The sequence below is a fragment of the Stigmatopora nigra genome, chromosome 1, assembly GCF_051989575.1.
Source record: "Stigmatopora nigra isolate UIUO_SnigA chromosome 1, RoL_Snig_1.1, whole genome shotgun sequence".
Classification (NCBI taxonomy): Eukaryota; Metazoa; Chordata; class Actinopteri; order Syngnathiformes; family Syngnathidae; genus Stigmatopora; species Stigmatopora nigra.
Genome location: NC_135508.1, coordinates 5,445,962 through 5,465,000, shown reverse-complemented (window position 1 = coordinate 5,465,000; position 19,039 = coordinate 5,445,962). Strand labels below are relative to the sequence as shown.

Genomic DNA, 19,039 nt, shown 5'->3' with positions numbered 1-19,039 from the left:
TATATATATATATATATATATATATATATATATATATATATATATATATATATATATTTTTTTTTTTTAATTTCTTTTTTTTTTTTATTTATTTATATATGCTCTAGGTCAGGTCCAAGGTTAATATTTGGGTGAAAGTTTGTAATTCAAGCAGTTGTTCTGGCCATTATTGTACTTTTTCCAGCTTCGTTGACACATCTCAAGTGTGATTAAAAAAGTGTAGAGTGGCCTTATCTTGCTGAAGGCTGGTGGTGATTTATTGTAACAAGGCAGAGCAACTTGACTTAAACTCTAAACTCTGCAAGGCGCTCTAACACATTGACGAAAAGCAGCAGCACGTCCGAACACGACCACATAAGGCAAAGCCACATGAGGCTTCTGTGGCCCTGCAACCAATAAGGTCTTGTTAGCAATAAATTGGATGAATGTGTGTGTAAGTTGCCATTTCCTCTGTGGAAGCTCAGAAGCAACAGCTGCTACTAATGGCCAAAAAAAGCTTTTTCTTCTAGCATGTGTAAGTTGCATGTACAAAAAAATACTCAGATATATAGGCATCTAATACAAAAGATGATAAAATTGAAGGGTTTTATTGAGCAATGTATCATCAACAAGTGTCTGTTTCAAGTGAAGCAGTAAAATGACATCTATTTTTCAGATAACCAATCATTGCTTTGGGGAAGACAAAATCTTCAACTATGTCTTTTTCATAAAGTAAAAAGCCTTACCAACAAATACAAGCCTTACTAATCATGTTTTTTTAACATATAAATATCTTACTATACATGGTCTCCTTTAAAAAAAAAACAAAAAACGTTTAGTATACATGGCCTACCTTTTTAATATATTTTTGTGGAATAAACCCATCTTTCTTCTTTTTTTATTTTTTACAAATACAAGCCTTATTATACATGGTTTCCTGGTTTTTCATTTTTAATCGAAAATAGCCTAACTATAATATAAACAATTGCACCTGAGGGGGATTAAAGGAAATCATCAGTAAATACAATTTGTAAGATTGTTTTTCTAATTATTATTATTAGCCATTGATTTTTTTGACACAAATAAATGGTGCCCGGACGTTTGGGCACTGTTTTTTTTAGTCGCCGCTCTTATGTCCCCGTTGGTTGCCGGTCTTAAGGTCGCCGTAAGGGTTAGGGTTGTCAAATATACCTAGATATTAAATCTTGATATTAAACCCTGATATTAACCCTAACCCTAACCATTTTGTAGTTAAACACACCCTAACCATAACCCTAACCTAAACCTAACCCTTACCCTAACCATTTTGTATTTAAACACACCCTAACCATAACCCTAACCTTACCCTAAACCTAACCCTAACCCTAATCCTAACCCTAACCATTTTGTATTTAAACACACCCTAAACAGAACCCTAACCCTAACCATTTTTCATTTAAAGACACCCTAACCATAACCCTAACCCAGACATGGGCAAACTACGGCCCGCGGGCCACATCCGGCCCGCTAGGCCTTTTAATCCGGCCCGCCGACGTTGTCCAAATTAAGGTTTTACCCCAAGATGGCGCCAAGTAGCTCTGTCCACTCTTATTTGTTTTTCGTATTTTACAGCCCCTCTATCTTTTTTTAAATTACATTTTAATATTTCTTAATACATTCCTTTTTACTTTACTTTGTACTTTATACTTTTTACTTTAATGATGAGTGATGAGTATCTTAATACTTTAGTCCTTTTTTTCTGTTTATGTTTCATATGTACTGTTAACGGATGCACTTTTTTATATGTTATCGTATCTTGTGCTGACCCGGCCACTCTGTCAAAATTTTAAAGTCAATGTGGCCCCTGGGCCCAAAAGTTTGCCCACCCCTGCCCTAACCTAACCCTAACCCTAACCCTAACCCTAACCCTAACCCTAACCCTAACCCTAACTCTAACTCTAACTCTAACCCTAACCTTAACCCAAACCCTAACCCTAACCATTTGGTATTGGAACACACACTAACCATAACCCTAACCTAACCCTAACCCTAACCCTAACCCTAACCCTAACCTAATCCTAACCCTAACCATTTTGTATTTAAACACACCCTAACCATTACCTTAACCTAACCCTAACCCTAACCTTAACCTTAACCCAAACCCAAACCCTAACCCTAAACACACCCTTACCATAACCCTAACCTAAACCTAACCCTAACCATTTTGTATTTAAAGAGACCCTAACCATAACCCTAACCTAATCCTAACCCTAACCCTAACCCTAGCCCTAACCCTAACACTAACCCTAACCCTAATCCTAACCCTAACCCTAACCATTTTGTATTTAAACACACCCTAACCATAACCCTAACCTAACCCTAACCTTAACCCTAACCCTAACCCTAACCCTAACCCTAACCCTAACCCTAACCCTAGCCCTAACCCTAACTCTAACCCTAACCTTAACCCAAACCCTAACCCTAACCATTTTGTATTTAAACACACCCTAACCATAACCCTAACCTAAACCTAACCCTTACCCTAACCATTCTGTATTTAAAAACACCCTAACCATAACCCTAACCTAACCCTAAACCTAACCCTAACCCTAACCCTAATCCTAATCCTAACCCTAACCCTAACCCTAACCATTTTGTATTTAAACACACCCTAAACAGAACCACAACCCTAACCATTTTGTATTTAAAGACACCCTAACCATAACCCTAACCATAACCCTAACCATAACCTAACCCTAACCCTAACCCTAATCCTAACCCTAACCCTAACCCTAACCCTAACCCTAACCCTAACCCTAACCTTAACCCAAACCCTAACCCTAAACACACCCTTACCATAACCCTAACCTAACCCTAACCATTTTGTATTTAAAGAGACCCTAACCATAACCCTAACCTAACCCTAACCCTAACCCTAACCCTAACCCTAGCCCTAACCCTAACTCTAACACTAACCCTAACCCTAATCCTAACCCTAACCATTTTGTATTTAAACACACCCTAACCATAACCCTAACCTAACCCTAACCCTAACCCTAACCCTAGCCCTAACCCTAACTCTAACCCTAACCTTAACCCAAACCCTAACCCTAACCCTAACCATTTTGTATTTAAACACACCCTAACCATAACCCTAACCTAAACCTAACCCTTACCCTAACCATTCTGTATTTAAAAACACCCTAACCATAACCCTAACCTAACCCTAAACCTAACCCTAACCCTAACCCTAATCCTAACCCTAACCCTAACCCTAACCCTAACCATTTTGTATTTAAACACACCCTAAACAGAACCACAACCCTAACCATTTTGTATTTAAAGACACCCTAACCATAACCCTAACCATAACCCTAACCCTAACCCTAACCCTAACCCTAACCCTAACCCTAACCCTAACCCTAACCCTAACCCTAACCCTAATCCTAACCCTAACCCTAATCCTAACCCTAACCCTAACCTTAACCCAAACCCTAACCCTAAACACACCCTTACCATAACCCTAACCTAACGCTAACCATTTTGTATTTAAAGAGACCCTAACCATAACCCTAACCTAACCCTAACCCTAACCCTAACCCTAACCCTAACCCTAGCCCTAACCCTAACTCTAACACTAACCCTTACCCTAACCCTAACCCTAACCCTAACCCTAATCCTAATCCTAACCCTAACCATTTTGTATTTAAACACACCCTAACCATAACCCTAACCTAACCCTAACCCTAACCTTAACCCTAACCATAACCCTAACCCTAACCCTAACCCTAACCCTAACCCTAACTCTAACTCTAAAACTAACCCTAACCTTAACCCAAACCCTAACCCTAACCATTTTGTATTCAAACACACCCTAACCATAACCCTAACCCTAACTCTAACCCTAATCCTAACCCTAACCATTTTGTATTTAAACACACCCTAACCATAACCCTAACCTAACCCTAACCTTAACCCTAACCCTAACCCCAACTCTAAAACTAACCCTAACCTTAACCCAAACCCTAACCCTAACCATTTTGTATTTAAACACACCCTAACCATAACCCTAACCTAACCCTAACCCTAACCCTAACCCTAACCCTAACTCTAACCCTAACCTTAACCTTAACCCAAACCCTAATCATTTGGTATTGGAACACACCCTAACCATAACCCTAACCTAACCCTAGCCCTAACCCTAACCTAATCCTAACCCTAACCATTTTGTATTTAAACACACCCTAACCATTACCTTAACCTAACCCTAACCCTAATCCTAATCATAACCCTAACCCTAACCTTAACCCAAACCCTAACCCTAAACACACCCTTACCATAACCCTAACGTAAACCTAACCCTAACCATTTTGTATTTAAAGAGACCCTTACCATAACCCTAACCTAACCCTAACCCTAACCCTAAACCTAACCCTAACCCTAACCCTAACCCTAACCTAACCTAACCTAACCCTAACCCTAATCCTAACCCTAACCATTTTGTATTAAAACACACCATAACAATAACCCTAACCTAACCCTAACCCTAACTTAACCCTAACCCTAACCCTAACCTTAACCCAAACCCTAACCATTTGGTATTGGAACACACCCTAACCATAACCCTTACCTAACCCTAACCCTAACCCTAATCCTAACCCTAACCTTAACCTTAACCTTAACCTTAACCCAAACCCTAACCCTAAACACACCCTTACCATAACCCTAACCTAAACCTAACCCTAACCATTTTGTATTTAAAGAGACCCTAGGCATAACCCTAACCTAACCCTAACCCCAACCCTAACCCTAACTCTAACACAAACTCTAACCCTAACCCTAACCTTAAACTTAACCTTAACCCAAACCCTAACCATTTGGTATTGGAACACACTCTAATCATAACCCTAACCTAACCCTAACCCTAACCCTAAACCTAACCCTAACCCTAATCATAATCCTAACCCTAACCATTTTGTATTTAAACACACCCTAACCATAACCCTAACCTAACCCTAAACCTAACTTAACCCTAACCCTAACCATAACCTTAACCTTAACCTTAACCTTAACCTTAACCCAAACCCTAACCATAAAAATTTTGTATTTAAACACACCCTAACCATAACCCTAAATTAACCCTAACCCTAACCCTAACCTTAACCTTAACCCAAACCCTAACCATTTGGTATTGGAACACACCCTAACCATAACCCTAACCTAACCCTAACCCTAACCTTTTTGTAATTAAACACACCCTAACCATAACCCTAAACTAACCCTAAACCTAACTTAACCCTAACCATAACCATAACAATAACCCTAACCCTAACCCTAACCCTAACCCTAACCCTAACCCTAACCCTAACCCTAACCCTAACCTTAACCCAAACCCTAACCATTTTGTATTTAAACACACCCTAACCATAACCCTAAACTAACCCTAACCCTAATCCTAACCCTAACCTTAACCCAAACCCTAACCATTTTGTATTTAAACACACCCTAACCATAACCCTAATCCTAACCCTAACCTTAACCCAAACCCTAACCATTTTGTATTTAAACACACCCTGACCATAACCCTAACCTAACCCTAACCTTAACCTTAACCTTAACCCAAACCCTAACTTTTTTGTGTTTAAACACACCCTAACCATAACCCTAACCTAACCCTAACCATTTTGTGTTTAAACACCCAACCCTAACCATTTTTTATTTAAACACACCCTAACCCCTAACCCTAACCATTTTGTATTTAAACACACCCTAACCCTAACCCAAACGCTAACCCTTATCTTCATTATGGTTGCGTGGGGCACATTTTATCTTTGCCATTTTACCTAAAATCAGTTCGAAGTCCACACAGGACACGGAGGTTGTTTTCCGTCTGGTTTTTTCTATAATATAATTTTCTTATTTGTCTTTTCCTTTTTTTCCTCTCCAAATCTTATATACAAGATGCCAGCTGGCAGGCAGATGGTGATGTCTTTACCTCCATTTTCCCCTCCGCCTTATTTTTTTTATTGGGGAAAAACATCACAAGGAATTGAAGGAGGAAGAACTGGAACAGCTGTAGACGAGGGACAAACAGACTTGGCACACTGGCTACTGAACGGTGACATGTGGGAGTGGAGCCCAGCATGTGCATCAAACTAAACAGACAATGAAATCAGGGTGCCCTCTGACCAGACCCCTACCCTCCCCCAACCCCCATACACACTCACACACAGTCAGACATTTATACCAAGTGAAAGCTATCTTGTTAGCACTATCAGGTTTTTTAAGGGAAATAAAAAAAATAGTATAAATGACCTTCAAGTTAAGAATGGTCATTTTTTTACAAAAAAACATTGTTAAACACAGAAATTGACACAGCTCATAGGCGTGTCGCCATTTTGGGTCAAATGTGATGTCAGTTATACCCATGCTTGTGCTGCATTTTGGGTCCAATGTGATGTCAGTTATACCTACGCTTGTTCTGGAGGTTATTTACAAGCGAACTGCCAGCCAGGATGCGCCTGAGCTCCGGGTAATATAATAAAATCATCAGATGGACTTCCTAAACTAGTTCGAAGGATGCTTCGTTCTCGGAATTTGTCGGAATGCCGACCGAGGCTAATAGTTTGAGTCATCTGCATTGGGAGAATAAAGGTTAAGAAAATGTACGTGGCGATGACTCATACTTTGACTAATATCTGATATTTGCACTTTTTTTGATGGACTAAAAGATTAGTAAGCACTTTTAGCGTATTGAACATGAACACCGATAGACTCAAACAGTGACAAAGAGGCAAAAAGATTAAAATAGGAAGAGACTTAAAGCTACGATATAACTCTGCTTATTATACGGCGAAATGCAATGTGATTTGATTGCCTAAAGCAATATATTTTGAACTGGTTCGCAGTTCACTTTGACGTCAGTTCGATTTCATGTGGGCCGGACCATTTTAGATATAATATTTAGATTTTTTTTAAATAAATAGATTAAAAGAACTGGATTGGAATCCCTGAATATTCAATTTTTATAGATCTAAAACAATGTTTATTTGACCTTTTTAAAAATATATCAGATTTTACAATTTTTTTTTAACTAAGAACAGAAAAAAATGAATAAAAAAAATTGATATAAAAGGGGGAAAATCAAGAAATTTAATATACATCTATACTCTTCATTTTAATTTAATCCTAAAGCAGAAAGTTGGCACTCATAATTTACTTTCCCGGGCCACACAAATTGATGTGGCAGGCCAGATTTGGCCCCCGGGCCACCACTTTGACACGTGGCCTAAAGCCATTCTGCCATTTAAAATCATTGTTTGACCACTTGGAAATATTGACCTTTATTAAACATTTAGGGCAGGCTTGTGATAAACTAGGACGCTAAAAAACGTGATAAACTCAGACTTGACATCCATCCAAACATCCATTTATACGCGATCTGTACTACCTGTAATTCAATCATTATTATTTTGAATGGAAGCAACTATTTCTTTTACAAATGGAACAAATTTGGAATGATTGCAGTCCTCTTATCAAAGCCGGATAAATTATGGCTGATCCAGGACAAAATATCAATGAGCCTTCCAACTGCATACCTGTCAACCTTTGCCGATAACTGCCCTTATAAATGATTATGATTCCCCGTACAAACCCTCCCAAAAAACGTACAAACACCGTACGACGCATGTTTACTCGCAGTAACTCGTTTCTTACTAGCTTGCTCCTCCATGCTTGATTCTACGATATTTACTCTATGTATATCCACCGAGCACATGTCATCACTTTATCGATATTGCCGTATGCACCGCTAAAAAAAAAAAACATACAATTGACGATAATTTTTGCTGGTTTACCGTGAAAATAGTAACGATCGATGACAGTAGCGTCGTTGGCCACCAGCCTTCGAGACTATCTGTATTTTAGCCAAAACGGTCTTGTTGAGATCGGTTTTCATAAATATTGGTGATTTTTTTTTTACATTTTCCCCATAACAAAGTCGGTGTACGGCGTACATGATTTGAAATGGTAAAAAAACATATAGAATACGTAGTAAACGTACAAGTTGACAGGTATGCAACTGAGTCCATGAGCAATGTTCCCTCTAATTTTACATTGGTCTGGGCAGAAAGACAACCTCTCTTAGCGCACTGAGTACCAGTGTGAGCGACATCATCATTGCTCGTTATGGACACACCAGTATCACACCTGCCATAAGCAGGTGCATGTCAATGTTCCCTCTAATTTTTCATGTAAAACATGCTGTAAAACACAAAAAACATAAGAGTGAACAGAGCTAGTACCACTTAGCTGCCGTTTAAACTGCGCCATCATGAGGAAAGGGTTAAAAAAATAGTTTGGATTTTATCTACTGCGCGCCATATGATTGCTGCTGCGCAGAGAAGACGAGAATAGTGCTCAATTGCGCACACACAGCTTAGAAGGAACATTGTCCATGAGTATATTTTTTTGCTTCGTCTTCTAGAGAATATGAGACAGATAAAATTGTCCCAGATGGATTATCACAGAACAAAGCAGGGCACAAGGTCATGAAATATGAATCGAAGCTGTGAGCAGCTGGGAACCTTAGTGTGTGTTCTTCTTACAGTCACACACACACACACCAGTTGTGTCAGTGACATTACAAAAAAGGCAGCAAGTGGTCGGCTTTAACCTTTGGCCCCGCTTTTATCCAGCACCCCCAAGGCCCCCTCACCCCCAGAGTAGCTCAAGCACCACATGTACTATATATCGCCATTATAATTATATTTTCTTTATTTCCAACTTTTTACAAATTCTGCAATTTTACAGCCACACACATACACACACGTAGAAACTAAATTCAAGTGATTATTGTCTCCCAGTTTCTACAAATGTCAACAAAAGGAAAACAAAAAACAACAACAAAAATATGCAAAAAAAAATACGAATTTAGGAAGATCTCTTGCTTGGCGAGAGAATCCCGGGAGACATTCTGTGAACGAGTCATGCCCACAGCAAACTAATAACATAATAAAAACTAAAACAAAACAAAATTCAATGAATGAAGGAAACAAAACAAAAAAAACACACAAAAAAATGACAAATGAATAAAACACGTTAAATAAAGCAGACACATTCTAATCAGTGAGTTTTGAGCTTTTTGACATTGTAAAAATGCTTAATAGCGGGAAGCAATTATGTCCTTTTTATTAAATAATTCAGAACATTTTATCATTGAGAAATGTCACGCCCACACACACACACACACACACACACACACACACACACACACACACACACACACACACACACACACACACACACACACACACACACACACACACACACACACACACACGCAAACTATGATGTTATTTGTACTCTTGTCTTTTTATTATCGACATTTTTTTTCCTTCTTGTGGTTTTCTCTTTTTGAAAAATTCCTCAAAGAGAATTTTGTTCATTTTTTTTACAGAGGGAAATACTGTACAACCTCTTTTGTTTTTTTAAATTCTTTTCAAAACAATATCAGGAGGAAAGTCATCTACGCAACATCATTATGCCCTATAATAATGAATATTTATTTCCAATGCCAAGCTTTAGGAGATCATTTATCCACCAGTGTGTTTTTACTCCTCAGTCGTACACATTTGCTCAGTAAAAACCAAAAAAAAAAAAAGACAAATTGATAATTTAGCACTACAATAAGAGCATTTCCATGAAGTTTAAAAACAAAAAAAATCACAGTCTGTATTAGTGTTTTCTTGCTAGCATGCCAATTATTTGACATCCTTATTTTCTTGTTAACAAAGTTTCCCATCAAAAAAAAAAATCAAAAAAACCCAAAAAACAGCTTGTTTTTTTGTGTATATTAAATAAATCACAAAACATTTTTTGTCACACTAACATCTATTTGTGCATTAAAGCAAAGTGAACTAAAACAACAATCTTTCTTTTTTTAAAGCAAATTCCCTGTAAAAAGTTATATATCATATCATATATATATAATTTTTTTTGTAATCCCCAGATGGTTTGAAAAAAAAAATGAAACTAAAAAGTGCAACAACACCCTAAAAATTCTCATTTTTTTGGAAGTTCACATAAATATTAAATAAAAATCATTACAAACTGGAGCTGGGACAATGAACGAAGAAAAAAAAGAGGAAAAAATACGCCATTTGAGGCAGTTTTCGGTCTGTACAATTTTCCAACATTAAATAAACTACCTGATCCTCCTCCCCCCTCCCAAACATACTAAAACGAATCAATTCTTGACCTCCCCCCCTCCCCCATACAACTCTATGAATTCCCCCTTTATAAATTGATATGCTTCTCACTGACAGCAACAAAAAACAACACCATAATGCAAATGGTAACAAAAATAAACACAAAGTCCTCCACCACCATTACTGTATTTTGCGTCATGGTCAGCTAGTATAAAAGTGCACTATCCAACATACAGAGTTGATTTCTTCCACCAAAGATGGTGGTTGATCATAAGTGGGTATGACAATTGGGGGTATAAGGACTTAAGGCAGGGGTGTCAAACATACGGCCCGCGGGCCGGATCCGGCCTGTCTGGTAGTTTGGTAAGGCCCGGGTAAGAAAGCTGCATTGTATAAAAAAAATATGAATTTTCTTTAAAATTTGTAGTTCTTGTATTATCCGCTAGGGGTTTTAGTACATGCAGACAACATGAATTGACATTTATTTATGTTCTTATGTTATTATTTTGTTCATAATATATTGTTCATAATGTAAAAGGAGAATTCTGTAAATAAATATTTTGATAATTTACTCATTCTTTGCACTAATTATTAGTATTAGTGACTAATACAAAGGAAAAAAGTGGGCTTATTGTTAGTTCTATGTAATTTTGCAATGAGTTTACTGGTCCGGCCCGGCTTGATCTCAAATTAAAGTGTATTCGGCCCGCAGACCAAAAGGAGTTTGACACCCCTTAAGCCTTAAGGGGTTAAATTACAGTTTCAAAATGCAAAATGTCACTATTGGGCAAAGCTGAACTCCTCATGGACCAATCAGCTTCTTCGCCTCCGCCAAGGACGTCCAATGGGAGAGAAGTGTCATCTCTCTCTCTCTTTCTCTCTTGGTGTCTCATAGTAATAATAATATTTATACATAATACAAGAAAAAAACGTTTTTTTAAAACACATCCATTTCCTTTTTAGTGATTCACTTCCCTTTTTTTTAATTGTTTTTTTTAAATATGTGTGCTTGACCTCGCAGTTCATGTGGCGTAGGCCCACAAAAGTTCCTTTTTCTATCATAGGACATTTATATATATATTTATATATATAGAGAGACAATTATTTTCCCCACACAAAAAAAGGTGAAAAATAAGAATAAGAATAAATTAAAGTCAAACATGCACGCACACAAAAAAAAGACTGATGTGTAGTAAAATGCTTTACAATTTTTCTGCTCCCAAAGTTTAAATCGGGGTTAGAATCCGTTTTTCTGTTCATGTTTTTTTTTTTTCAATGCATAATTGAGTTAATATTGTTGGTCATCTTGTAAACATCATCGTAAATCATTTTTTTTGGGCCGTCATTCTTTCCTTCTGTTCTTCTACCCGCTGTTGTGTTTTTTTTTTTGTCATTGTCATGTGACAACCTCTAAAAATGATGAATGCAGTCTCTTTCCTTCTTATTTATCCATCGTACATCAAGTCGCTATTTCTTTACAGGTTGCCATCTTGTCTTTTCAATTGGGAGGCGTCAATATGGTTAACGGAAGCTCCATAACGTTCCCCATTGTCTTTCTCCTCTTCTGGTTCTGCTACCGAATCATCATTTGAGTCAGTATTAAGCTCTTCCTCTCCATCATCGTCATCATCCTCATCCTCATCTTCTTCATCTTCCTCCTCGGCCTCTCCGGAGGTTCCAGTGGTGTCGTCATGAGATGCCATCATGCCCATCGACGTGTTATGACCGGCTGTACGTCGAATAGCCTCTTGGTGTATCTTCTTGCTCAGATCCAAAGAGTCATTTAGACCCAAACCAGAGGCGTTTTTGAGGAAGAAAAGCGAGCTGGCGGAATCTGTCCCCAAGTTGAGAGACCCATCCAAGCTGATGGAGGACGGTGGGTACTGGTGATGGTACTCAGAACCACCACCGACTGTAGAGTAGGGCATCATGCTGTTGCTTCCAGGGCGTGTCAACCCACGATTTGCGTTCATAGCCAGAGAAGCCTGAGCCGAATGGTGAGAAACGGCGTCCGGTTTGGGTGAAACGGACGGTAGCTCGCCTCGTTCTTGCTTCTCGTGCTTACGCTTATGGGAATCCATCTGGGACATCCCTACTACCGTGTGCTTACATTCAGGAAAAGTGCAGTGGAAGTGGGAGCACTTGAGCTTGTATTTGCAGTCAGGGATCTCGCAATCGACACTTGAGCTATATTGGCAGAAGCCAGCGGCGCTGATTACGTCCTGCTTGCCATGGTGTTTGCGGTGCGCCGTCACTTTGGTGCTGTCGGTGCAACGGAAGCCGCAACGCAGGCAATGGAAGTGGGTACTGTTACCAGAGAACTGACAATCTAGGAAGTTGCAGCTTAGAGTGGATTTGAACCTCTTGAAGTCATCTAGGACTAGGTTGTCTACACGGTCGTGGTGTTGGGCGTGTTTATACATATGGGTACGCCCACAGAATTTGTAGCCACAGTTCTCTCGGGTGCAGTGGTAGTGGGTTACCTTCAGGGAGAACTGGCAACCTGAGTCTTTGCAGTTTTCGTATAAGTCATAGCGCCGGAAACCTTCTAACATCATGCCTTCATCTAACATCTTGCGGGAAGACGCTGTCTTTCGCCGTTTGCCGAATGGGGACATGTCCTCGATGATCCAGAAGCGTTTCTTAGCTCCGGCGGCTGTAGGGATGGAGATGGTGTTTCCTAGGAGGAAAATCAAGTGAGGATATATACGCATTAATGAATAATCAGTTGTATCTTAAAGCAAAAAGCCACAAACTACATAATCAGATTGGGAATTCTCTTGGTAGGAACACTAATGTCCCACCTTACTCAGCCAGAAGTGGTTCACAGCTGAGTAAGCACAGAGAGATACAAATTCTTACTCCTAATTCACATAATGATTCAAAGAGGGAGGAGAGTGATAGATTGACTTTGGAACATGACACTTTTACAGGGTGTTGTCCCCCTCCTTTGCCTACAAACAGAGCTGGGGGTCTCTCATCTATGTGTTATTTTATGTGGGGGCACCCACCTTCTACAACACCCTGCGGTCAACGCTAATGATGTAATCCCCGATCGGGAAGATGGGCAAAAGTGCGCCTCGATAAAACTTGAGGCGTGATCCAAATAATTGGCTTGTTAATGGAAGATTAAATGTTGGCTGTACTAATTTGAGTGCACTGTTGCTGAATTACTGAATTTTTTGGTGGGAATTTCCCTTTATGTTGTACTTTTTACTTTACTTTGTACTTTACTTTTTACTTTATACTTTACTTTGTACTTTATACTTAATGTTGTACTTTAAACTTTACGTTGTACTTTATACTTTACTTTGTACTTTATACTTTACTTTGTACTTTATACTTTACTTTGTACTTTATACTTTACTTTGTACTTTATACTTTACTTTGTACTTTATACTTTAATTTGTACTCAATATATTTTACTTTATACTTTACTTTGTACTCAATACATTTTATTTTATACTTTACTTTGTACTCAATACATTTTACTTTATACTTTACTTTGTACTTTATACTTTAATTTGTACTCAATACATTTTACTTTATACTTTACTTTGTACTCAATACATTTTATTTTATACTTTACTTTGTACTCAATACATTTTACTTTATACTTTACTTTGTACTTTATACTTATTACTTTACTTTGTACTTTATACTTATTACTTTACTTTGTACTTTATACTTATTACTTTATTTTGTACTTTATACGTTTTACTTTACTTTGTACTTTATACTTTGTACTTTACTTTGCACTTTATACTTTTTGCTCTACTTTGTACTTTTGTACTTCAATGATGAGTATGTCCTTTTTTCTGTTTATATTTCATATGTACTGTTAACGGATGCACTTTTTTATATGTATGGTATCTTGTGTTGACCCGGCCCATCTGTCAAATTTTTAAAGTCAATGTGGCCCCCGGGCCGAAAAGTTTGCCCACCCTGATCTAATGGAACACATGCTGACATGTTTTGGTTGTCAAGTCATAAAAGTAGAAGTACTAATTCCACACATTCTTCCTAGTGCTTATTGTGCGTCTAATTGCTAGATATCTCCAACGGTTTTACTACATGTTATGAATTGACATAAAATGGAAATAAAGTGTTTTTGTTTCTCTTTTAATGCATGCTAATATCCCACTTCCCTGTCTGAGTCAATAAAAATATTACACATAACTCAAAACAGAGTGACAGCTGCAGTGTTAGTTTGCTTCGGGGATAAGTACCTGCAGCGTCCTGTACTATTGGGACGTCATTTTTAACTGGCGACGGAGTGGCAATGATGGGGCTGTAAGCTGGTGTGTTGGTTGGCATGACAACACTCAGAGTGGCTCCCAGAGAGGCGCTGAGCAGAGAGTATGACAGACAAGATGGAGAGAGGAGGTATGGGAGCGAGGGCAGAGGTGGTCGGAGGAGAGCGGGGGACAGCGATGTAGCCTGGGCCGGTAGACCGGCTTGAGGTACGGAAGGAGGAGGTGGAAGTGGTGGAGGCGGAAGAGGAGCAGGAGGAGGTGAGCAAGGAGGAACGGTTTGGCTAGTGTCAGCAGGGGTGGTGGGAGCAGAGGTGGTAGTGGTGGTGGGGCAGCCTTGTCCTGGAGAGACAGGTTGACCAAAGAGGGTGAAGGGTGGGCAGAAGGGGAAGGGTTTGGGCCATAAACACACACACAAACACACACACACACACACAAACACACACACAAGGGCAGGAGGTAAAAAGGGAAGATAAAGATAAGAGAATGATATAAAATGAGGCCCATTCAAGACAAGTAAGCACCAGCCAGAAAAAAAACAATGATGACAAAAGTGACACCAAATCAGGAAATGTGAAATTACAAGCAGATATATAAATACCGTATTTTTACGACTATAAGGCGCACTGCATTATAAGGCGCACCCTCAATGAATGACATTTTTCCATATATAAGGCGCACTGGATTATAAGGCGCACCCTCAATGAATGGCACATTTTATTTTTTCCATATATAAGTCGCACTTGATCATAAGGCGCCCTGTCTATTTTGGAGAAAAATCTAAGACTTAAGTGCGCCTTATTGTCGTGAAAATACAGTATGTTTTTTTTTTTTTAGGATTTTTTGTTTTTATTCTGCGTGGAGGCCACTATTGGTTGAAGTACTATTGTTTATTCAATATATTTTTTTGCATTTATCAGGGTCAGTACAGATTTTGTTGTTTTCCAGCCTTATTCTATTTCAAACTTGACTGTAGAAGCTAAATACCGTATTTTCCATATATAAGGCGCACCACATTATAGGGCGCATCGCATTATAAGGCGCACCCTCAATGAATGGCACATTTTATTATTTTCATATATATGAGGCGCACTGGATTATAAGGCGCCCTGTCTATTTTGGAAAAGACTTTTAAGTGCACCTTATAGTCGTGAAAATACGGTAATCATGGTTAGAGATCAACCAATGTATTAAGTTAATACCTGTGTTTTATAGTTAATATAATTTGAATAAGGCCAATACTTGATTTCTTTAAATGTCATAAAAAAATATGCATAACAGACTGATTGGTTGCAATTTTATTGGATTTATTTCCTAACTTAGATCAAATATAGTGTGATGGGACTCTTATTTTAGACCCCTTTACTTCTAAATGAAGACATACATGCTTTCATGATGATGAGTGATGGATGACTTTGGAGATTCCCACCTGTGAGACTTATGGAAGCCTTCCCGGGTGTACTTGTGTAAAGAACCTACCTACTGGGGAGCCATCATTGCCCACAGGCGTGCTGGTGCAGCTACGGTCTTGATTGGACGATTCGGAGGAGATACCCAACGGGCTTCCCCCACCTCCCATGTAGTCGATGTAATCGTCACCCTCGTCTACGGTGCCGGAGGAGTAGATATCGGAGTGAGCCGTCATGGCTCCTGACACCATGCAAGAGCCATGATGCATCTCATCACTCCTCTGGTTCAGTGGGATCACCTGAAATGGTGCAAAACATTGATTTTTAATAGTGGAATTTAAAACGTTTTCCCATATTCTACAATTCTTATTTTTTTGCCATATTTATACCAAACTTTAATGTTTTTAATCTTCTCAAACAAAATAGTGGTAGTATTTTTTTCAAGATATTCCAGGGAATAGAAACCATTTGTTAAAAGTAAAAAAATGTCATAGTTTGGGCAAAATAATAATAATGGTTTTAAGATAGTGTTGAATTGTAATTTTATCATACCTAGAGTTCAGGTAAATAGATTTTGAATAGAGGATGCATTAAGAAGTAAAAAATACAAATAAAAGCTACAAAATGGAACTAGACTTTTTACCTAATAACTGGTTCGGCCACTATTAATAGGAACAAATTAAAATCAAGCCTTTCTTATGATTGACAATGATTCATACACATTTTGTGGAGATATTTTGCGCTGCACTTCCTTGCCGAATCGTAATAATTGTGCAACAATGGAGTAATTTCAACTATGTACCACCTTTTAATGTCATGTCAATCAGATTCAAGTCTGGACTTGATTGGGCCTTTTTTTCTTTCACCAGCCGATAAGAAATAAACCTTATTTTAGATTTCTAAGAATTTATAAAATCAGGTTTATATATGGTTTATAATATATGATTCATATATTTCTTAGGCCAGCAGAGAAGGCCTTGAAGGCCCCGACGGCCAGCCACTTCATGTCTGGACTCGATTGGGCCTTTTTTTTCTTTCTACATTTGATAAGAAATAAACCTAATTTTAGAAATTCTTAGAAATCTAAAATCAGGTTTATTTCTTATTGGCTGGAGAAAGAAAAAAAGGCCCAATCAAGTCCAGACTTGAAGTGGTGGGCTGTCAAGGCCTTCAAGGCCTTCTTTGCTGGCCTCACAAATATCTGAATCATATATTATATTTTGTCCATCAATACTTATTAAAGAATTCCAAATTGTCTGTTAGCTTCCTTTCATTGCTTTTCACCCCTGGTTGCATTGGTTCCAGATGTGTTTTCATATTGAAGCATTTAACCAATCACATTTCAGCCATTATTTGTTGCCAGGGTCAGAAATCTGCCTCAAGGCCTTCACAATAAGTCCTGCAGGCTGTACTGCATTAAACAAGCGTGGATAAGACTGTTGCTTTGACCAATCAGATTTTGAGTTGGCAACACCACAATGCCTTGTCGAAAGGGTAGGGATATGTCATTGCCTTCTCGCAGGCGTAGGGATACGTCATCGCTTTCACCAACTATGTTGGCTAGTGATTAGCCACAGCTACCAAACTTTATCTGGAGCTAGCTGCACAAGCAAATATATTGTTGTGTTGATTCAAAGCTATTTTCAAGATGGACTATGCCAGAAATACGACAGGACAGGCTCGACTTTCAGCATTAACTTCGATGGCAATAGAAAAGAAGGATGAAAGAAAGGAGGATAGATATTGTGTACAGTTAAAAAGGATTTCTGGTGAGTAAAATATGGCTATAATCCTAAATAATATTTCAATTGTATGAGGTTATTATTGATTTTTTTTATGTGTCACAGCTGTAACTGCAGTTGAGGTTTTATAGCCATAAAATAGTTTTTGAGGGTTGAAGGTGCTATGAGAAAATGCACGGACTGCCACTGGTACATAAATATTGCAATGTGGATGAAAAAAAAATACAAATATCTTGAGTAAATTGCTACAAAGAATCAAGTGAATGCCTGTAACAATTGTTAACCACTTGTACTTGACAATTAATCCTTTTTTCACACACTATGTCTTTACCTGGGATGGGACACGATCAAAGTTCTTCCCCAGCATCCTCCTCATGTGTTTGCGTGCATGTGAGGTCATTTGGTGCTTAAGCAGGAAGGAGAACAGGCAGCCTTCGCGGATGCAGTGAAAGTGGCTGTTGACTTGGTTATATTTACAACCTGGCAAAAAATATAGAAGAAAACACCAATGCTTGTAAGTTCATATTACTGTTCCCAGTGAGGCTCTACTTTCACCAATCCTCAAATATTGCCAGTACAACAGGGGTTATTTTGATTAGATCATAGAAAGACCAATATTTGGAGCTTTTTAATTTCATAATATAGCTACAGCATAAGAGAAAATGCAGGTAGCACGAATATTAGATATTCCAAGAGTGTCACGCTGAGCGAATAAGGACTTTGGTGCACTAAACCTGTGGAGCTCTTTTATTACACTGACATGCTTTATTCAATTAGGAATTTACATAAATAAATTCTCATTTTCTGTTGGCCAATAATATACAAACACCCTTGTGAGCCAAACTAAATACACAATTACTGCTGTATTAAATTCATTTTTCCAAGTGTCTCTATTATCATTTATTCTTTTGTTCATATTTTTTTTTAAACATCTTATGCTCTTTCCCCTATTTTTAAGCCCTAATTGCTTTATGATTTCAAATTTAATGAAGGTTCTGTATTGTGCCACTTAATCAAATACTCTTGTATATTAAAGGCAAGCAGAAATAATTGAGTAACATACTGGGCAGGTTCTAGCGTGTCAGTAACCATGGCGCCTGGGTTTAAGAGTAGTATACAGTGTTCCCTCGCTACTTCGCGGTTTAGCTACCGCGGACTCAGAGTTTCGCGGATTTTTTTTGGAAAAAAAATTATACAAATCTTACATTGAAACAACATATTTTAGTTTTTTTGTTATAACATGAATTTCACTCTCTCTACCCGTATTCTATATGGTGTACTGTATACAGGGGGGTAAAACGATAATAATTAAAAAATATATTATTATGATGATTTTTTTTAAAATTAAGTTCAAATTAAGCATTTTGAAGGGGAATCCCTACTTCGTGGAAATTCACTTATCGCGGGTGGTCCCGGTCCCTATTAACCGCGATAACCGAGGGAACACTGCACGTGTATGTCATCAAATA

At 38.2% G+C, this 19,039-nt stretch overlaps 1 protein-coding gene across 7 annotated transcripts in view; it reads right to left on the bottom strand.

Annotated features, from left to right (window-relative positions):
* Nucleotides 1–8,711: 8,711 nt before the first annotated feature.
* Nucleotides 8,712–19,039, bottom strand: part of casz1 (castor zinc finger 1) — a 196,594-nt gene continuing 186,266 nt past the window's right edge. For 5 of the 7 annotated variants that reach the window (XM_077739485.1, XM_077739558.1, XM_077739314.1 and 2 more), the window contains 4 exons: nucleotides 17,902–18,050; nucleotides 15,899–16,127; nucleotides 14,396–14,761; nucleotides 8,712–12,846 (listed from right to left, as the gene is read on the bottom strand). In XM_077739485.1, the coding sequence (XP_077595611.1) occupies nucleotides 11,642–12,846; nucleotides 14,396–14,761; nucleotides 15,899–16,127; nucleotides 17,902–18,050 (1,949 nt within the window). In that variant the 3' untranslated portion in view covers nucleotides 8,712–11,641. The remainder of the gene's footprint in view (nucleotides 12,847–14,395; nucleotides 14,762–15,898; nucleotides 16,128–17,901; nucleotides 18,051–19,039) is intronic. The other 2 variants (XM_077739637.1, XM_077739718.1) reach the window with 1 other exon arrangement.